The sequence below is a fragment of the Plectropomus leopardus genome, chromosome 1, assembly GCF_026936395.1.
Source record: "Plectropomus leopardus strain MGB_pleo_1.0 chromosome 1, ASM2693639v1, whole genome shotgun sequence".
NCBI lineage: Eukaryota > Metazoa > Chordata > Actinopteri > Perciformes > Serranidae > Plectropomus > Plectropomus leopardus.
The window spans coordinates 40047849-40069916 of NC_142176.1; the positions used below are offsets into that span (position 1 = coordinate 40047849).

At 40.8% G+C, this 22068-nt stretch overlaps 1 protein-coding gene across 5 annotated transcripts in view; it reads right to left on the minus strand.

Moving 5' to 3' along the window:
* znf536 (zinc finger protein 536) overlaps positions 1 to 22068 on the minus strand; it is a 298506-nt gene that overhangs the window by 128447 nt on the left and 147991 nt on the right. For 4 of the 5 annotated variants that reach the window (XM_088081055.1, XM_088081050.1, XM_088081061.1 and 1 more), the window contains one exon: positions 13293 to 15595. In XM_088081055.1, the coding sequence (XP_087937181.1) occupies positions 13293 to 15594 (2302 nt within the window). In that variant the 5' untranslated portion in view covers position 15595. Of the gene's footprint in view, positions 1 to 13292; positions 15596 to 18292; positions 18459 to 22068 lie in introns of those variants that run through there. The other variant, XM_088081066.1, reaches the window with a different exon arrangement.

A 22068-nucleotide genomic window follows, 5' to 3' on the forward strand; every position in this document is an offset into this window, starting at 1 on the left:
TTTTTGTACGAGTTGCAGAAAACAAGATAAAATCAAAGGGCACCAGTGTTATCCCTTAAGAATATTATAAATGGGGCTTTCCATACATAGCACACAGCACTCCCCTATAACTTGTGTGCTCACATAACACCACCAACACACTGCACACCAAGTGCCTGGTCATATCCCATACACTCTCTTTTGCCATGTTGTTGAAAGGCAAGACTCTGAAAATATCCTTGGTCTCAGGTCTGGATATTAAGAGTGTTGATTAGATATATGAGTTTGCCATTTGCCCACGGAGCGTGGAGTGTCTCCGACAGAACTGGGGACCATATGGCTGGTGAGAGATTTCCCCCCTCTCTTCCTCTTCGCGCAGCCTGACAGCTGGATGGCTGCTAACTGGGGACGAGGAAGCTTGGCAGCTGCAGCTGAGAGCAACGCTTTGATGCCGCTCACCCTTTTTCACTTCTCTCTCTCGCTCTCTTCCTCCTCCTCTCTCTCACTTTCTCTCTCATACACACACACACTCAGAAAAACACAGACACCCACAACCAACCAGTGTTAACTTACGCAAACTTTCTACAGGTTGGAAGAGAAATTGGAGGCGTGTCATAAAGAGTCATGACTGAATCCTGCTGGTATGTTTAACAGGTTTCGGGTGGAATTTTCCTTAATTTTAATTGCTTAAACTTGTTTCACTAGTTTAACAATGCCTCAATTGCAGTGGTGGATTAAGTACCTAAAGGCCAGTAAAAGTACAGATATATTACCATGAAATGACTTTGGCAGACCTGTTAGAATACATTTTGAGTAAACGTCTTAAAGTATCTGATATTTACTGTACTGAAGTATTAAGAGTAATATTATTGTTTTAAAAATACAGTGTTTCTAGTAAAAAAACAAGCTGTCAGAAGTCTATTCCTTTGTAACATACAACACCTTAAAAATGGAGCCTAAATTAAACTTGAATAAAAGAGGTCTTTTTCATAATTTAAAGGATTTAAAGAACGAAATCCAGTCTTTTGTTCACTCCTATTCATTGTTTGTCCATCCCTTCCTCCCTATTTCCTTTCTCCCATAAGGAAGTAACAGATGTGACACGACCATTACCTATTACCGCGACCTACGACCACGACCGCGACCTATTACCTACCGACCACGACACGACACGACACAATACGATACAATACGATACAATACAATACGATACAGTAAGGAACGGTATGATACAATACGTCATAGAATGGTACAGTACATTGGTACGGCAGGAACGGTACGGTACATTAAGATACAGTATATACTTCATTGTCCCCTTAGGTCAGTTTGTCTTGGACTCAGACACATAGGGCCAATGTATCTGAGTAAAAGTATACATTTTATTTAGGCAATGTAGTGGAGTAAAAGTGAAAGTTGGAAAAAATATATAGACTCAAGTAAAGTAACTTAAGTAATGTAACAAGGTATTATTACCTCTTGACATCACACCACTGCTCATTTGTGTACTGTACAGTGACAAATGTTTCAAATTTTCCTGCTTTCCTATATGTGCAAATCTGCAGTCAAAAGATGATGGTGCAAAGGATGGAGGGAAGGAGAGCACCCATGGGTGGGATGTGGTGTTGGTTATGTAGTGGAGATGCAGTAAAGTGGAGGGGGAGGAGGATGGTAAAAAGGCAGGATGTACAACTGGCAAGTACAAAAAAGTCAGAATTTTGATTTTCTCCACTCATGTTTTTTTTCTCTTTTCTTTCTGTACTTTGACTAAAAGGGATCTTTCATCATTTCTTCAAGAAGAAAGAAAAAAGAAAGACTCCTTTGGATGTTTAGATGCAGATACCTGGACGCTTTGTGCTTTGTGAAAGAAACCTCCATTCTTTCAAAGAAAAGTGTAACAGCAGGAAGGCGTTTTTAATCTGGAATCTCATCTGCATCGTGTTCACTGCACTGTAAGGTATAGCAACATGTTTTAGCTTTAATGAAAATATCTCTAAATGCAGCGTGTATGATGTTTTTAATTGAGGTCGCTCTAGACAATAACGTCTTTCTTTGAAAGCACAATAACATCATTTATTCCAACTTTTCTCTGCACTCCTGCCAAAGTGTTTAAATCACTTGACTGCAAAATCATCAGCTTACACTAAGCACGGCAATGCTGCCGTAAACCTCAAGTAGGTTTGATTAATGTTAGTGTCAGTGGGGTCCTTTAACCCTTTAATACCTAGATCAGTTTTCTAATGCTGCATTCAGACGCCTTTCACAAGCATTTAACCTGTAATACAATGTGCCCTTTTTTCAGGTCTCTGCTTAAAAACTGTCTTTGTTTAAATATAGAGTATATCTCAGCAATCACAAGGCTCATTCGAATAATCAAGGTCCTAAACTAAACATAACAAATGAGAGATGAACCTGAGCGCTGTAAGCATCGGTATAGATGCTACTGGACCAGATTAAATAAAGGGACAAGAAAGAATAAATGAACTGAATGAATTCATTTTTACATTACAGTTTTAGAGTGAATATGCCTTTAAAATAATGAAGCATTTGCCCAAAACCTCGAGAAAATCTTAAAACACCATCTGACAGTCACCTGTGCAGATATGGATGTTTATAACCTGAAGCAAGACACAATGGGTCATGAAAGTGGCATTTTTAGGTACATTTGTGCACCCTAGTTGGCTATGTGATTTAAAAAAAAGGAAAAATTGCCCAGAAAAACTATATAACACTCTGATTGCATATTTAAAAGATGTTACAGGAATAAAGAAAAAAATGTTTTAGCACTTTCTTGAGTTTTTTTTTCTTTTGTTTGTTTTTTTAACACCCCTGCTTTTTCTTATTATCAGGCCATTATCTGGCAACTTTTTACTAATTACTTGCTACTTTTTGGCCCATGTTTTGTTTAGTTGCTTGTCGCCCTATTCCCATGTTTTTTTTAAAAAAAATTAAAAATCAAGCCAATTTTCTTCTGTTTCAAGGGGCTAAAATAAATGCTGCTTTTCCTTGAAAGGTTGATCCTCCCTCTCTCCCTTCCATCACTTTCAAAGATTTCTAAAGCACTCTCTGACTCCACTACAATATCAGATCATTCTCTTTTGCTCTCCATCCTCCCTTCTTCTTTTCATGCTCCCTCTTGTGTTCAGTCGCTGCCTGCTCCGAGCCTGCACGCTCCTCCGTACCACTTGCCCCGATGCCCTTCTCTGTTTTTCTCCCCCACTGCCCTCCTCCCCTCGCTCATTCTCTTTTACTGTATTCCCCCACTCTTGTGCTATATCCATCTCACTCTCTCCTCCTTTCTTTTCCCCCCCAGCCAGCTCCTCCCATCCCTCCTCTTGTTGAAGGCCCCCTGTTGCTGCCTGCTATCAACCAGCTCTGAACTGGTGAACGCGGTGCAGGAAGGGCGGAGGGAGGGCGACGAGAGGAGAGGAGAGGAGAGATGATGTATAAGAGCAGTAGGAAAAAGGAGAGAGGAGAGCAGAGTTTGGCTGGAGCCAAGAGGAGAGCAGCTGGGCACGGCTAACAGGGAATGATAATGACCTCAGAAATCTGCTGTTCGCTCCACAACAATAGGGTGCTCAGTCGCCTGGAAAATTGTGTTCATCAGCTAGCTCTGCTCACTTACTAATTGACATTGCCAAATATTTTAAGAACAATTGGAATGTGGCAGGGGGAGAGAGCGAAAAAAAAAAAGCTCAGAGATCTTAATCCCTGGACTTAATTCCTCCCTCACTTTTCCACCCTTTATTTTGCCTCTCTCTCTCGCGCGCGCGCGCGCGCGCGCTTGCTTTTGTGACGAGGAGGTAGCTACAACTAAGAAAAAAAAAGCACATTTTTCATGTCGCTTTCTGCTCTCATGTCAGCGCCCTGATGTTGACACAAAAGGCTTTTTATGTGACCTGTCAATGGGGTTAAGAGGAGGAGATTGAGAGGGGAGGAGGGAGGCGAAATGAGAGAATGAGAGAGCAAGGGAGACGAGAGAGATAAAAAAAAAAAGTGGGGAGGATTTAAAGAGGGGGGTAAGCAAGAGATTCCTCAGTCATGGTATCACATGCCTGGCCCTCCATTTTTAATGAGGCAAAGGTCAATGTATTCTCTTGCTCTTTCATACACAGGAGGAACCCCAATCATGCCCAAGTTAACTTGTTCAAACAAACCCCCCGCACTGTAAAATCTGACAAGTTGATCTTACTCAAAATAATCTCCAACTGCACACTGTAAAATCTGACAAATTGATTTTACTTTAAAAAAAAATTAAGAAACCAACTGTCTTGAAAAAAATATGAGTAAATATAACTAAATAAATATGTATTTATTTATGTTTATATCTAATTGTTAAGTTTACTTGAAATGTAGTTATTTACTTAATTTTGTAAAGTTGTTGCAACTTATAAGTGACAATTTTGATCAAATCAGTCTTTCTAAATTTAAGTGACTTCAGTAAACCAAGTTATAATGATAACAAATCTATCATATTTGTGTATTCTTTAACATGTTAACGAAACAGAACACTCTCCTAACTTCCTCAGTGACAAAAAAAATCTCTTTGTGATGAACAAGTTAAGTCAGACTAACTTTGTTTACTGAAGTTGTTTACACTTAAAAAAAAAAACAAGATAATTTCACTTGTCATTTTTAAGTCGGAACAACTTCACAAAATTAAGTAAATACAACTACATTTCAAGTGCACTTAAAATTTAGACATAAAGTAAACATAATTTAGGATTTCTAGTTATATTGACTTGACTTTTTTCAAGTAAGATCAACTTGTCAGATTTTAGTCTAAAGAAAAAGTAAATTATAAATTTTAATTAATTTAGCTGTATTTACAACTGAATATAACAACATTCTAAATAAACTTAACAAGTAGACATAAAGTAAACATGAATTAAAACCAATCAATATTAATTTACATTTTTTCTGTTAATCGGTGCATTGTAAAAAGGTTGATCTTACTTTGAATAATCTTGGAAAATTATTGCCTTGAAAAAATAAAGTAACCACAACTGTTGATCAAGATGTATGCTAAACTTAGATAATGTTTACTCAAAATTTAAATATATTTACTTAATTTTGTGAAGTTGTTGGAACTTAAAAATGACAAGTGAAATGGCCTTGTTCTTTTTTAGTGTTAGTAACTTCAGTAAACCAAGTTAGCTTGACTTAACTTGATCATCACAAGAGGATTTTGTCAATGAAGTTAGGAGATCTGCGAGTTCTGTTTCATGAACATGTTTAAGAATACACAAATATGATTGACTAATTTGCAACCAGCAGAATACAGATGTCAAAATGGTGATTTTTAAGTTCACAAACAACTTCGCAAAAGTAAGTAAAGATAACTACATTTTAAGTAAACTAAACAATTGAATATAAAGTTAATTAAGAGTTACAGTTATGTTCACTTATACTTTTTCAAGGCAATTGCTTTCCTAGGTTTATATATATATATATATATAAAATCAACTTATCAGATTTTACAGTGCATTCCCCCCTCATCCACGCCGCCCAGCCCGGCCCGGCTCAGCTCAGCCGCCGACCATCCACTGCCATCCATTTGCATTCCCCTGACCGAGAGCCCTGCCTCATTTCACAGGAATTCCACATTGACGGAGTCAGGCAGCTGTCACCAGACAGAGAAAAGGAACTTGGCATTCAAGCTTTGCCCTCCCCTCTGCTCCTCCAGCCCCCCCTCCGTTAAGCACACATATAAACAATCACAAGAAGAGAAACTTTTTTTGTGTGCAGCTTTTTTGCTTTTTGACTGAAGGAGGAACAAACACGCATTTAGCGTGTGCATTTATATGTGCATCCTAAGGTTGGGTAAACACACTCAAGTTGTGACTGTGATGTTAATTTATGTCTTTCTTTCTCCGTCGCTTCCTCTTTCTGTTTTTTAACGTTTTCCCCCCTTTTTACTTCTGAGTCTCTTCTCCCGCAATCAAGTTTGCAGCATTTCAAAAAACTGTAGTAAAGAGCCTTATTTGCGAGTCACCTTCTCTTCTATTCTTGTTCAGTTTTAGCAATGACACCGGAGAAGATAGCTTGTTGATGTATTAAGAATATTAATATGCAAACAGTCTACCTGACGGAGTAAGGCAGCCTTCTGTTATGGAAAGATAAATATTATGTTTTAATTATAAAAACATAAAAAGGAATGGGGAAGACAGAAGAGAAAGAGGGAGGTGTGTGTGTATATGCGTGTATGTGTGTGTGTGTGTGTGTGTGTGTGTGTGTATGAGCCATGGAAGCTTGTTCCAGGAGAAAGGTAAGCTATGTTTTGGCAAAGATTTGGAGTTGAAAAGAGTGGATGGCATAATGTGATGCTGTTTACTGAGGAATGTGATGCCCTGTCATCTCTCCCCTTTTTCTCACTCCACTCAGTCTCTCCCTTCTGGATTGCCCGTGTCATTTTTTCATCGCCTCTCCTTCACTCTCTCAACAGTCCATTTTTTTTTCTCTCTCTTCGCTGTCCCGGCTTCATAACCAAGCGGGGAATCCTAACGTGATCATTAAGACATAAAACGGGCTGATAAATGTTTCATAAGGACAAGGCTAGCCACTGATAGCCACCCAGGAATACTGAGGAGCAAACCGAGGCTCACAGTCCTTCCCTCGATCAAACACACTCGTCGGAATACAATTGGAATTTTAAAATATCTAAAAAGCCTGCGCTAATTCCCACCATGGGTAATATTTACAAATTGAGTCTGAAAGACGGGGTAGGGGGAGAGAGGGAGAGAGCTAGAAAGGAAGAGAGAAATCAAATGAACTGTGCACGGAATAAGAGAAAGAAGAACAGAGAAATAAATTGGCCTTTTATATTGTGCAAGCGTGTACAAAAATACTAAGTCTGCATTTATCCGAGACATGTCAATCAGCACGGCACACTGACAATTAGTGCGTTTGAATAGAACTTTTATCATTTAGCAGACACCAGAGTCCTGACCTACTGTACAAAAATACAGCTCGGGGAATGATTGTGCCTGTAACACAATGACTGTCTATTTAAGTTTGGTGACACATAAAAAATACAGATATGACAGGCCAGACTCCGACAAATGAGTGGGGGGTAGAGAGCTCAGGTTTTGTAACCGCTGAGTTCTCTGATTATAGAGAAAAGAAGAATAGTGCGAGGGGGGAAGCCGAAGAGGAACGGATGTCAATTACAAAGAAAAAGTAATTTATGCAGAGGGGAGAAATGAAAAAAGAAAAGGAGAGACATAATTCATTATTTTTTAATGCACATAGTTTTACACTCATATATTATGGCATGCACACTCGCAGAGGTCTGGCCTCATTTCAAAGTGTTGGCTGCAGTGTGAGGTGCTGTAGGAGCAATGTAGCGTACAGTAAGGAGGTATATTGTAGTAGTTATTCTGCTTTTCATGGGGAGAAACTACAATGCAAAGTCCCAGCTGGCAATTTTTGGTCCTAAAAACGTTCTGAGAATGGTACACTGCAACCAGTGCAATGTTTTAGTCATGTTTTCAGTGGCAAGTTTTCTTTTAGTTGCCAGAACAATCTCGCACCTGATTTACTTTTTGTAAGATTCAATTCAATTTCATACAAAGCACATTATCACAAATCACAGTTTGCCTCTAAGGGCTTTACAGCATATGACATCCATCTGTCCTTAGACCCTCACAGCAACTAAGGATACCCCCCCCCCCAAAAAAAAACCCTTTAACAGAGGGAAAAATAAGTATAAACCTCAGGAAGAGCGACTTTGATTGAAACAATAAAATCAACATTAGAATTTGTCCTACATTTCGTGTAAAAGACAGGAGCTACCATAGGCTGCCATCCAACTTCATAGTCAACATTCCATCGGCTTCGTTACATTTTACCACTGTAATCTCATTCCGAAGCCACAAAATACCGCTGCTTTCTCAGTGACAACAGCGTAAGATACTGACTCCAAACATCACGTTTCGCTGTGTTATGATCGCCCGTTGGGCGCGCAGCACCTGGCACAACCATGTGATTCGCTGACATGCGGCGTCAGTTGAAAACGCGGTCGTAAAGAACCTCGGCCGTGTGATACACGGCATCAGGATGAAATGCTGGATGGGAGCGCTTGTCGTCCAACAAATGCTGCAATACAGTTTAGTAAAAGACAAATGTAATTTCCAGGAGACAGGGTTAAGTGTGTATACATACCAGCTACTAAATATACCTTTATGTGGTATACCCTGATATACTGATGTGGTATACTCTTTTTGACCCATAATGACTCTATTATTGAGTTTTTCAGTTGTCTTAAATTTATCTTAATTTCTGTAATTTAGATTATTCTGGGTCTGGTTGAGGCTCATAGTCCTCAAGTATTTTTGCACTGTCATTACCAGTAAGAGAATGTCAATAAATATTCTTAAACGGTGTTCCTTTTTGATATTTCTAGTTGACAACTCCTTAACGCATATTATCAGATAACAGATAGGTAGGTCGTGTTGCATATTCCATGCATATTCATAGCAGTCTGGATCTTGTTCAACTCTACTTTATTCCTGTTAATGACACAGTAATTACACTGTAACAGTTTGTCCGCATGTGTAATTACGCCCCCATTGTACCGTCGCAATTAGATGAATATCCATGCTTTATAACCTAAGGCGGCAAGTTGGCAAATCCAATTTCAATTTGTATGGAGCATTTTGCCTGCTTGTTTGAGCCGCGGTAAAGACCAGGGATATGCAGGCTAATCCTTGCCATGTTAAAACGCTGTTCCTCTTAAAAAATGTAGACATGGGGGATTCTCTGGAGAGAGAGAGAGAGATAGAAAGAGAATGAGAGAGCCAGAGGGAGTGCACGGAGTCTTTTTACAGCCAGGAGCCAAGAGGTGGGAGTGGGGTTTAGGGGTAGTGGGAAGGTTGTGGAGGTACATGTAAAGGAAGACTGCTTTAGGCCTTACATGCATGCAGCAAAGCCTATTCTTTACACATTTAGCTACATTTTTTCAGAATGGGGGGACGCTATCATGCAAAATGAGGATTTTCAATGGTGGGTTTATTTGCATGTAAGAGCTGGCAAAAATGGCTATGTTTTCTAAAGTAGATGTTTTATTCACATTAGATCCACTTGTTGCTGAAGCTGCTTAACAAAACCACTACTCTGCACAGTGTGTTTCCACTCAACATCACTGTAAAATCTGACAAGTTGGTCTTACTTAAAAAAAATCTAGGAAACTGACTGCCTAATAAAAAAGTAAGTAAATATAACTATTAGTCTTAATTTATGTTTACTTTATATCTATGTTTAGTAAAAATTTAGTTTTTACTAAATTTTGTAAAATTGTTGCAACTTAAAAATGTTATTAATTAAATTAAATGTTGTTAATTAAATCAATCTCTCTAAGTTCATGCAGTTTCAATCAACCAAATTATTTTGCTGTATATCTGTATTCTGCTGATTGCAAACTAGTCAATCATATTTATATATTCCCTTGAAAAATGTAAGTAAACTAAACTAAACTAGTCAGCTATTAGTCGTCATTAATGTTAACTTTGTATCTAGTTAAGTCATTAAAAATGACAAGTTTAATCAAATCAATCTCTACAAGCTGAAGTGGTTTCAATAAACCAAATTACTGTGCTACATATCTGTATTCTGCAGGCTGCAAACTAGTCAATCATATTTGTATATTCTTAAACAAGTTAAATGACCAGATCCCGTAACTTCATCACTGACAAAATTCTCTTTGTCATAAACAGTGTAAATCGGACTAACTTGGTTTTCTGAAGTTAACACTTAAAAGACAACAAGGTAATTACACTTGGCATTTTTAAATTGCAACTACTTTACAAAATCAAGTAAATACAGCTACATTTCAAGTAAACTTAACAATCAGATGTAAAGTAAACTTTAATAGTTATATTTATTTTCCTTTTTTCAAGGCTATCGGTGTCAAAGATTATTCAAAGTAAGATCAATTTGTCAGATTTTACAGTGCACCATTAAAACAATAACGCTGAGGTGAAGTCAGCCCAAGGATAACCAAACAAAAAAAAAGATAATGATGGGCATAAATGTAATTACTTCTTTGTTTTCTTTAAAGAAATCAAGAATTTTATTGAAAAGGAAACATGCTCAAGGTTAGCCATTGAAATATATTGCAACAAAAAAAGGTCTTTAAAGGACATGTCTGACAAAGGCCTTTGTTTTTCAGCTCTTTTTCTTCCTCAATTCTCCCCTTTTTTCTCACTCACTGCTTTTAAACAAGTGCCGTCTCAAAGACAAAAGCGGCGGAGTTGACCTTCTTTCACAGTTGAGATGTTATTTTTGATTACTATAATTCAAGTTTAACTCAAAATTGCTGTGGGTAGGTGGCGGGGCAGAGGCTCGCACGTACGCAGGAGCACACTTGCAGGTGCACGCACACACACTCAGAGCGAGCCCTTCTTTTTAAAGCTGAAATATTAAGATAAAGACAATGGTACAGTAGCCACATCCTGTTCACTACAGAAGAGAGTGATATGCACACATACTGTAAAGCATATAACCCCCCCATGCATACACAGACATATGCACACAGACACACGCACAACAAACATGCATGTAGAGGAGAAGCATGACACCTTTCTCCACATGAGGCTCAGACACGTTTTTTTCTCACACATCAAAGCTTCTAATTTGAGAGTCCCTGAGCTCCAAATGTGAATCACATTGTGTAAGTTGTGAAGACAGGCAAGTTTCGCTACCTCTGATTAAAAAACAGGAAGTAGCACAACCAGCATATTTGATATTTTGTGCGTCAAATCTGTTTCCTTTTCACATTTTTGTTCGATAACTGCATCCCAGTCTGTTCAGATCAGTGATCATTTCATTCTCTTCTTCCTAACAAGTGTATTTTCTACCTCTGCAGTGCTCTCTAACACTTAATCCTTTGAAAACCTGGACAAATTGGCGTGACTTCTTTGAAAATCATAGGAAGAAGGCAATGAGCAGCTTAAGAAGAAGATATTGGTAAGATATTGGTAAAGTGCAAAAAAAAACCCAACTAATTACTGAAAAATTAGCCAAAAAAATAACCAAATAAACAAACAGAAAATAGGAAAGACAAAAACAAAACAAAGACATTACCTATAAAAGGTGCTCAAAAAATGCTAGTAATTCTGTAAAATAATTTTAAATATATAATTATGATAATGATATATAGAGTTTAGTTTTCAACGTTTTCCCTTGCTTTTTAAAAAACAGAATTACTAATGCCTTGCACATTGTGAAAATTGTGTGGCCACTGCCTTTTTCCCCAATGTTTTCGAAAGAAATCAAACCAGATTGGTTCAAAGGTTTTAATACTTTTAAAAGGCATCAGAACTCAGTGCGAGAAAAGTGCTGCACATCCAGGTGTCAAAGGGTTAACTGCAGTTTGACATCCTACATTGGCACACACTGAGCAAAAAGAACATGAGGACAGCCTTTCAGATATGACAGTGGCAGAATGACAAAAGAGCATCAGGCAGCGTAGCCCCTGACACACTACCTGTACGCAAACCACACACACACACACACACACACACACACACACACACACACATACACACACTCTAACGGTTAGACAAAGACAGCAGGAAGGGCAACACTGAGGCCTCGTGGAAACCAGCTGACTTTTTGTTTTTCCTCTGCAAACTTCTCAATGCACTATTTTTAATTTATTTTTGTATTTATACTTTCTTTAATCCTACCCTGCCTTCTCTGACGATGGTGCCTGTGGGACGAGATTTAACCACTCGACTAAATCGAATGTGTGTCTTTGTGCTTTGTTGGCATTTGGTGGTAAATACTATTGGTTTTTATTTGTCAATTATTATTTCACTGTAATTCGCTTATTTTATTTTGTATACTGCACGCTGGATGTTAATATAGTACTTCTGAAGTTGTTGAAACGCCACAAGCTGTACTCATCAGATTCAAAGTGCTTGAGTCAAAAGAGACAGACAGAGAGACTGAGAGAGAAAGAGAGAAAGAGAGAGAGAGAGAGACCGAGAGATGGAGAGAGAGACTTCCAGCATTAAAATTCAGAAGATAATTACATCCGCTACACCCCCACCCTGTTGAGAAAGTGTAATGTTTAATAGTCTCTATAAAGAAAATAGGTTTTTATCTCACTCTCATTTTCATTAATTCCTAATTGGGGTGGGGGGTTGTCTGTTATTATTTCTTAGATTAAAATAAACATAGCCTGTCCCATGTTCAAACCCATCACACTACACGGGCATGATAAGGACTTCATGCCTCTGTGAATAAATAAACAATTTCGTCTCCACTGGTGGAATTAAGTTGCTTACAGCCTTAAGCTAAGCCACTCTGATTCATATTTATATTTATTTATATTTTTTCCTCTACTCAAAAGACTTAAAAGCACATCCTCGCTTTTGCAAATGAAGTTCACCATTTTTTTGACCTGCTTTATATGTATATCTTTAATTAGTGTCTTGTTTAGCTTAAACCGACTGATTATCGCGTAGTCGTGACCTAATTACCGCGCACGCTTCTTAACGCCGGCGCGGTGCCCTGAGGAGCAAGCGAAAGTTACCTTTAAAAACTTGTGTAATCATTAGCAACGAGCCTCCCTTAATCCCACTAAACATACACTTATCTAGCCCCGGCCGGCCTGTGTTTGCTGGGTAGGGGAGAAGGGAGGGGTGTAGTTGTCTCCAACATGTTTATTAACGACATTTATTAATAGCTGTGGTTAAAACAAGTTTGTCCCTACGCTCCCAGTCTTTACTCTTGTTCCATAGGGATCTAGACTGCTAACCTGCAAATGTAAATGCAATGGTGAGGCAGGTCTCTTCCTGGGTTGTGCTCTCTTGAGTCTTCTGTTTGGCTTAATGTAAATTATAGCAACAGCACAACAATATCAGGGGACAAGTGTTTCTATGTCCAGCCTATGAACTTGCAAGTGTGACAAATACCTGTACATAGTGCATCTGGTTGTATATGTATATAGTGCATGTGTGTAGGTGTGTGTGTGTGTGTGTGTGTGTGTGTGTAAAGTATCCTATAAAAGCAAACCACTCTGCAAGGGTGTGTGGGTATTTGAACAAAGACGTTAAGTATCTGAGTTATGTGAGGAATGTGTGGCTCTGATTCTTGGGTATTTGAGTTATTTTTTTATTCCCTTTTAAAGAGATGGATTTGACACATTGATATATACACATATCTATAAACGATACACAGGGATTATTCCGGAAACTATGAAGGTAGATTCCTTAAGTGTATGTCAGTAGGATCAAATTTTGATCGCTTTATCCACAGAATTACCAAAAAACACAAGTGGTTGTCATTCACTCTCAGATTTTGTATCTTACCTGAGGATGGTGAAGAGGGATGTGGGCTGTCATCCTGGACGCTTCCTGTCTGGGAGTGTCCTCCTCCGGCTCCGCTCTCCTCTGTCACGTTGGATGAACCAGGAGTGGTGGAGCGGCTGATGGACTGGGACTCGGGGTCACTGGCTGATCCGCGGCGTTCATCCAGACCTTGTTGCTGGAGCGCTTCCTCAATGCCTCTCCTGTCTTTGCCATGGATACGGGAGTGGACTACCATTTGATGGTAGGTTCTGAAGACCCGGCCACAGTCAGGGCACTCTGAAGGCTTCTCCTTCAGGATGGAGAGGCTGGAGAGGCTGTAGTCGATGTTTGGGCTTCCCAAGCCGGCCATGGCTCCAGGAGCCTCGGCACTACCATGGACAGACATTAAGTCACGGTGACTCTCAAAGCCTCTTCCATCCTCCTTCATGGACATTATGGCTCCGCCAGCAGCCTTGGATCCCTGCAAGGCCTCGGAGAGCTGCTTCTGCTTGGAGCTATCATTGGAAGCAATCAAGGAGTAGTCTTGTTTTTCCTTTGAGAAAGAAGCCAAGGCCCCAGCACCACCCATCTCATCTTCCTGCCCTTGGGGTAAATGATGCTGGTGCTGCTGTTGCTCCTTCGGCATGAATGCCCTGTCCATGGCCATGCCACGAGCCATTATCTGCCAGGCTTGGTAGCTATTGATGGAATCCATCTCTGCCACTTTTGCAGCTGCTTGGAGGCGCTCCATGCAGCTGGACTTGAGTGGTGGCACAAGGTTGAGACATCCCAGAAGTGAGCGCTTCTCATTTTCGCCCAGCCCATGGCCCATACCTCCTGTCATTGGCCCCAGCAGCTTCCCCAGCATCTCCTTCTCCTTCATGGCTATGCCTGCTTTAGCCAACATTTGGTGCTGCTCACTCAGGCCCTGTTTGTCTGGTGAGAGGAAGCCTCCCTGAAGACAGGAGATGTAGCGGGAATAAAGGTTGGCATGAGCTTCCTGAGCCAGATTGCTCATGCTATTGACAGCAGCCATGTCCTGCTCACTGGGCTGGCTTGGCTTGTTCTTGATGGCCAGCTTGTTGAGATGCACCTTCATATGGTTCTTGAGGAACCAGGGTTCCTTGAAGCGACGGCCACAGATTTGGCAGCAGTGTTCGAAGGAGTCCTTGTGCTTGCGCATGTGGCCCTTGAGGAACCAAGCTTGGCTGAACACCTGGCCACACACGTCACAGCGGAATTCAGTGGCCACCTGCGTGCCGCCGGCACCGCCAGCACCCTGGCCCTGTGTGCTCTCAGCTGTGATGTGGGCCTTCTCCACGTGACTTATCAGCTCCTCTTCATGGGAAGCAGCAAACTCACACAGAGTACATTTGTAGGGTTTGTGGAGTATACGGATGTGGCGGTCCAGCTCTTCACGCTTCTTGAACTTCCCTTTACAGAAGGTACAGCGGAAGCCTGTAGTTGGGTTCAAGGACTGTTCATCCTGGGTGCCAGCCGGCTTGGGAGAAGAAGAAGGTTGGGAGATTGTGTCTGGAGTGGTAAGGCTGGAAGGGGGGAGGAGGCCACAGGCGGAGCCTAGTTGCTGCTGTTGATGGGTGTTGGAGCTGCTATTGAGGCCCAGATGGGGTGTTGGAGCTGTCTGGAGGAGACTGCCGCTCCCTCGCATCTGCTTGTCCCTAAGGATGGCCCTCTCCTCCAGCTCATGCAGCAGCCTGTTCTCCTCCCTAACACGACCACGGCCTTTACCAAGATTCCCCAGCTTGTGGGTACGGAGGTGGATCTTCAAGTTGCCCTTTTGAGCCGCTCGGTGGTCACAGTAGGGGCACTTGAAGGGCTTCTCTCCTGTGTGTGTGCGCATGTGCAGCGACAGGATGCTGTTAAAACGGAAGCGCTTGCCACACAATGGACAGGGATACTTTCTATTCTTGCGGGCGTCGTCTTCAATATCATTCATCTGGGACATGATGCCCAAGTTCTGGCCGTTGAGAAACTGCTGCAGGTCAACACGTCCGTTCAACCCACTGAGTGCTCCTGCATCAATGTCTCGATTGAGCTGATTGGCTAGCAGGGCCATCTGACTGCTGATAGGTTGACTAGCCAGGGCAGCGTGGTGGGTCTTCTCATCCAAAGGCGTGGCTGCTTTCTCTTCGGGGATCTGTTGTGGGCGGTGTAGGTCAGGGAAGGCGTGCCCTAGCTGGGCAGTGAGCTGATGAAGCTTTTGACTGATGGGGTAGCGGCCATTTAACACTGCACTGCTCAGATGGGCATCAGCATCAGGCACCGCTGACGACACACCAAGACACAAACTAGAGTCCTCCATCCTGTAAAAGAAGAAAACAAGAACAAAACAAGGACACCTATGAGAAACAGAAACAATGTAGATTTCAGAGAAAAAAGGTGGCTGCTTACGTGCTCTTTGTATTTACTTTCATGACTGCAAATACAATATTATCCACCCACATGTTCACTTAGGGAACCAACACCTGTGCTGTGTCATCCAGCTCAGGGAAATAAAATGCATTGCCTTTGATTCATAGAGCAGTGCGTGAATTGTCAGCAACAAGGCCTGGAGAAATGCTGCGACTCCATAGAACTTTTTCAAAATGTAACACCATTTTGGATGGAATAATTACTCTGTAAACACAGTGAGCAGTGTATAATTAAGCTACTTGTGCCCATCCTATCAGAATTCCTCCAATTACACGCCTTAATGAAACGGAGCAACGGCATTGTCGGGGAGCCACCGCAATACTACAATTATGATATTAACAATAGCACTTAAAGCCAAGGGGTTACTCCAGTAAACACAACACTCTTATCTTGTTGCCACGACACTTGTCTTGGCGCAAAATTCCATTAAAGATCCGCACTACATTTGATGTGAATCACTTTGCTCTCCCTCTGCTTCCCTCTATTCCCCCAGTTCTCTCTATGTCTGTCGTCTTCTCTCTACCTAAATCTTTTATAGTTTCGAGGATGGAGAAAACAACAGTTGGCTGTGTTGAACGGGTTCCCAATGCAGCCAAAGACGCACGGGTTGATACACAGATACGTTCACCCTCAAATCTGAAGGAATATGCAGTTACTTTGTTGTATTTGTTCTGCCTACTGTACGAATGCCGCAGTCTCGGTTTTTGCTACTAAAATATATCACAATTTTTCTGAACATGTTGTACTGTCACTGAAAGGTTTTCCATTTCATATGTGTAACATCAGTGAATAAATAACAAAAAAATGAATAACATTGGTTTAAATGTAGATCCATCTGCTCTCCAGATGGAGAGGTATAAACATCTATCTGCACACTTCCTCTGGCTGCTGGCAGGGGTCAAACCCTCAGAAACAATAACCACCGTTCTGCTTTGGTCAACAAAATATTGTATAATATCTCATTAAGCTGATTAGTATGCTGCCTGGTAACAGTGGCGGCCACTGTGCTATAACGCATGATTATAATCATCAAAAAACCCTTTCATGGAGAGGCAGTGTAAAGCGCCGGCATTAGGTGAGTCCACTTTTAAGCGAAAGTGGGATCATTTTAGACAGCTTATGGACCCAATCTGGCAGTAACGGGGCAAACCCATGGTAAAAATATGTGCACACATGTTCAGTGTACACTTTACAGGCACAGAGGGCAACTGAGGTTCCGCCACACTCTGCTTTTTTTCTCTCTCCACCTACAGTGTGTTTCTAAAGCAGGGAGGACTCTACATTGTAGTTGGCTCATTTGTTTTCTCGTCCATTTGAATTTCTTGTGTCTCTCTCCCCTGTAGGAGGTTAGTAGACATAAGGGGTGCCTGTTCTTTTAGCCACTGGCCCCTCCAACACACTGTTGATGGTGGATTCTTATCTCGCCCAGATGAATTAGACACTGTGAGCAGCTTCCACTTGTGTTTAAAGGAATGTGACACTTGTGGGCTGCCCTTTGAATTCTCCTTATTTCTCCCTGCAACTATCTTAAGCAATCTGACTGAATTCATCAGGAATATAATGGGCATGCTATGTTCTGCGGGGCGGGTAACGGCTAGATATGCTTCTGCCGAAGCCTACTTAAATTTACGACAGATGTTACGATGGCGTTCTCCTGCGACTTGAATAATGCTGCGTTCATCTAAGCATCATAAAAGCCTAATAATAAAAAAGTTTATTCTCAAATGGAGAAAAAAAATCTATATATACATTGTGCACATGTGTAGATTTATTGTGAGAATAATATTGAGAATTGAAAAAGAAAGATAAAACTTTGTTAGACTGCTTTAAATGGCTCCGGGTTTTAAATTGTATTTATGTGACATCCCGGCTTCCATCACCAGGCGTGCTTATATCGGAGAAGACCTTATTTGAATGGGCCCTTTTTTTTACAGAGGCGGCTGCCTTTTGGAATAGAAATCTGTGATTTAAACTAGGCTGATGAGCTGTTGCTCATTTGGGGAGATAGCAGCTTGCCCTTTTCTTCAATTTGATTTCTGCCTTTATCTTTAACATATAACAAAGGCAGATAGACAATGGAATAATGTGAAATGAACTGACGAATCCAGTTTGTGTTTTTTATAAACGTATCCTGGCTGACGAGCGTATGCAAATGAGACACATTAATATGCTCGCCTTGCTCCCCAGTCATTTTATATTTTTTCCCCTGATTAAAAAGGACATTTCTTATGTGACATCCCCCCTCTGCTCGTATCAACACACACATGCAAGGAATTTGAGGGTGGTGTTCGGGTAGAAACACACACACACACACACACACACACACACACACACACACACAGGCAAAGACACTCAAACACAACGCTTTGACTACAACAATTCAATATGCGCATGCCCTCTAAAACACGGTGTTGAAACTCATACTACACTATCAAATGGCTGCCCAGAAATCACATCATCAACTGCTTATTCTGACATCATGTTTGTTACGGGTCTAATGCAAAATATACAACAAATGAACAGATGAAAACTACATTATATTAATGCTATTCTTTCAGAAGATCAAGTCTCATGTTTGTCATTCTTACCAGTTGTTCTGAGGGAAGACTTTGTGCCACTTTGTCCCTATTATGTCTCACTGTCTCTGCCATGGCTGTGAATTCTCCGTACACTCCGATATGTACGACACATCCACTCTGCAGCGTCGTGCTGGTACAGTATCTATCTGCCGTTATTCTAACCTGTATAACCTTATCATTTCCTGGCATGTTACAGCAATGCTGCCTCATTAAAACTATTGGCTCCTCTGATACCTCCAAAACCACAAAGACTTCCTTTAGCATTTTCTCACGACGGTTCACTTGTTGTCTTTATAGTTGTGGTTTAATATTCAGCAAAAGCAGCACGTGCACCCCGTAAACACATACACACTCGTGCACACGCACGAACAAAAACTGATTTCGCTCAGTTTCTCTAAATGCATTTTTCTCCTCTGCTCTTTTTCTCTTCAAGCCTCAGCTTAATTATAAGTGGTATCTGTAACACAATGGAAGTGTATTTCAGTCAGCATTTGAATGTGCTCAGTTCATTTCTGCCTTATCAATGGTACCATGCATCATAAATGCATAAGGGATTTGTCTAATTGTAACCATATAAAGTATATGAAAGACAACGTCAATTTTAGGAAGAGCTACCTATTACAAATTTGTATTAAAAATAAACAATTTCAAGCAAAACTTGTGCGTTCTTGAAGTTACTCTGTCGTCAAACTTTGCTCTGACATTTAAGACAAGACAGGGAGAAAGTGAGGGATCGAAAAGCCATTAGTTGGACTTTACTTTGTTATTTTGACATGTATCGACATAAAACCCATCGACTAATCACAATGCAATACCTCATTAAGTCCTAATGAAGTAATTCATTGCATTAAACAAATCAATCATTATTCACAATGCGCTGAATTCCATCATATTTCCACCAAATCATTAATGAGACGAGAAAAGGGGGGGGTTGCAGCTCCAGTAATCTGTGTTTAAGGGACAATATGTACCATATGTTCCATGCACTGAGAGCTGAATGCTATAAGCAGTAGGGACAATCGGATCCATTCAAAAGCTGCAAGTGTGTTTTCAAAGTACAAACAGAGCTTCGTCGTCATTTCAAATATCAATTAGCTCTGGGTAAAAGTTGCTTTAGTTTGGAGTTGGAGGTAGAAGCGACCAGATATGACTTTCTTCCTGGCTCTGTGTTTTGTTTCTATTGCAGGTGGTCTTTGCAAGGCGTCTAATTAATTCAATAAAAAAGCTGCCTTGTTTTCCTTCCTCTCTGCCGCTCTTTGACTTCACTGCATTATTACTTTCTGTAATGAGGCGAAAACACTCTGAACTGCACATGGAAGACAGTCACACAACCCCTGCCAGATTCAATCCCAACTCCATCCCATGCCTGGAGCCTCTTGATCAAAAACGCATAACTCCGCACTATCAAAAAGATGTGAGGCTTCAGAGATGGATTGTTCTTTTTTTTTTAAAGGAGGGAGGGGGTAGAAAAAAGTGGAGTTGCAAACACGGCCAAGATCAGATCTCATCTAGATTTGATTTTAAATACAAGGATGTTGTTATTTCTCACAAATATGAACAAATACACATTTTTTTATGTGATCTTTTCTAAAAATACTTATATTTACAACAATTTGTAAGCAAGGGCGCAGGAAGGTGGGTGCTCAGGGTGCTGCAGCACCTCCTATTGACAAAGGGTGGAACAACACAGCCTGTAAACGTTTGCCTGCCATCTGAACATTTGTTTTACATTTTGAACAGTAAATGAAATGGTAACTGTCACAAATATATAAGACATTTAAAATGAGTCACCATAATTAATTCCTCATCCGTTATCCAGAAATGTGCCTGGACAGTTTTGGAGCGGGACTTTCACTGCGGAGGTTTATCCATCGGGAGGGAGTTTTAAAGCAGCTAATGATGAAGCAGACGATGAGCGGACACAATGATATGCTCTTCCAGGGGATGTAAGTGACTTAAGAAAACAGACAACTGGATGTCCGCTGACATTCATAAAGACATTTTAGAAATTTTGGCACATGCAGTCTGGATCTGAATATTTCTTTTACATTTTGATCAGCATATTAAAGGGTGACTATCACAAAATAGTATCTTAGGCAAGAGAGCACACATTCTCTGGACTAATGGAAACATTGATGCAAGTACAACTGAGCAGTTTTCCTGCAGCTGGTCGTCCTCATCCTAAGAATACATTTTTAGAATTGTATGTCTCTGCAAACCATGGATAGAAAACATTTTCACGTTCTATTGTAGTGGATATGTTGACACTTTATGATTCACCAGTGCTATGGTTAACGGAGTTGTGTTTAGCAACAAAAAAAAAACCTTCTGATTAGGATAAGATAATACTCTGGCTTAAAATACCCACTTTTGGAGAGACAATCCTTGCTGTAAATGCTGCCGATGTCTCGCTTAAAACAAGTTTTGTTGCTTCTTGGTCTCGAATGATGATTTGCAGCTGACAGCCGTCTTGCCTAAGCGTATTCACATACATGGCACAGCAACCCATCAGCAGAAATTAGTTGCCCCCTCTCCCAAAGGGCTACTGGGCTTTTAGAAAGGTTATTCCAGTGGCCCAAAAAAAAAGAGCTCTGATTAGCTGGCCAAAAACACCAATCACATATGCATGACTTTCTTATGGACCAGTTTTTACCGTCCACCAAAAAGAGGCTTTCTTTTTTTTAAAGAACACAGAAAATGTAACATTTTAAAATGTATGAATAAGACTGGATTAACATAACTCTGCCCCATTTTGACACAGAGAAAATATAAGCAAAGGAGCAAGGATTTCATGAGACTCAATAGATCAGTGACAAATATGAATGAACAGGAGCCTCGGCCCCTCCTTCGCTCTCTTGCACAATATGTCATTGAGGGCTGTTTAAGAGGTCCTGTCAACAGGTAGTTCAACTTTCAGCTCATCCCCGCTGATCAGTGGGAGCCCTCCTGACAGGGAGAAAAGAAAGACACCGGGAGGGAGCGAGCTAGAGAGAAAGAAAAATGTTGTGGGTCTTTTTATCCGTCCATCGCTCTGACAGCCTTGCAGGGGATGCCATGGGAGGAAGATCAATGCAGGACAAGCGGATTCCCACAGTTCATTGTTCCGGGCCAGCCAAATCATCTTCCCAAGACGGCCGGGAGCTCAAAGCTTCCCTTTATGATAACCATCCCTGGTATTATTCCCACTATGATGATGGTGACCTGCAGATGTCTCTGTCTGTGTGTGTGTGTGTGTGTGTGTGTGTGTGTGTGTGAGAGAGAGAGAGAGAGAGAGTGTGAGTGTGTGTGTGTGTGTGTGTGTGTGTGCATATACATCTGTGAGCACCTCTCCCCTTCTGAGTGCGCTACAAAAGCTGTCGCAGCGGCGTGGACAGACCCCCGCAGCAGCGAATAAAGCACCAAGCGCGGGATTAATAGCGCCAAACATTTGTTAAGCAGACACTGTTTAGTGAAGTTCAGTGAAAGACAAAAAATAAATAAAAGTCATAGAAACTGACACGATAATGATAGTGAATGTGCCTCATCTTATTCACTGCTTTACTCCTACTTCAGTACTGTATGCAGCCTGTTTGGTTCTTTCTGTCACTGAACTGGAAATGACACTAGGTATTAAACAGATATTTATCAGTTTGCTGATACTGTTAATCATTGAATGTCAGCCTTATTTTTTATTTTTTCAAATTGCCTGAATTGGAGAAGCCAAGTTGAATCACTACAACATTACCTTAACTTGTCTTCTCAAATTCAGTCAGTTTTTTAAAAATTAAAGAAGCCCACACACCAGC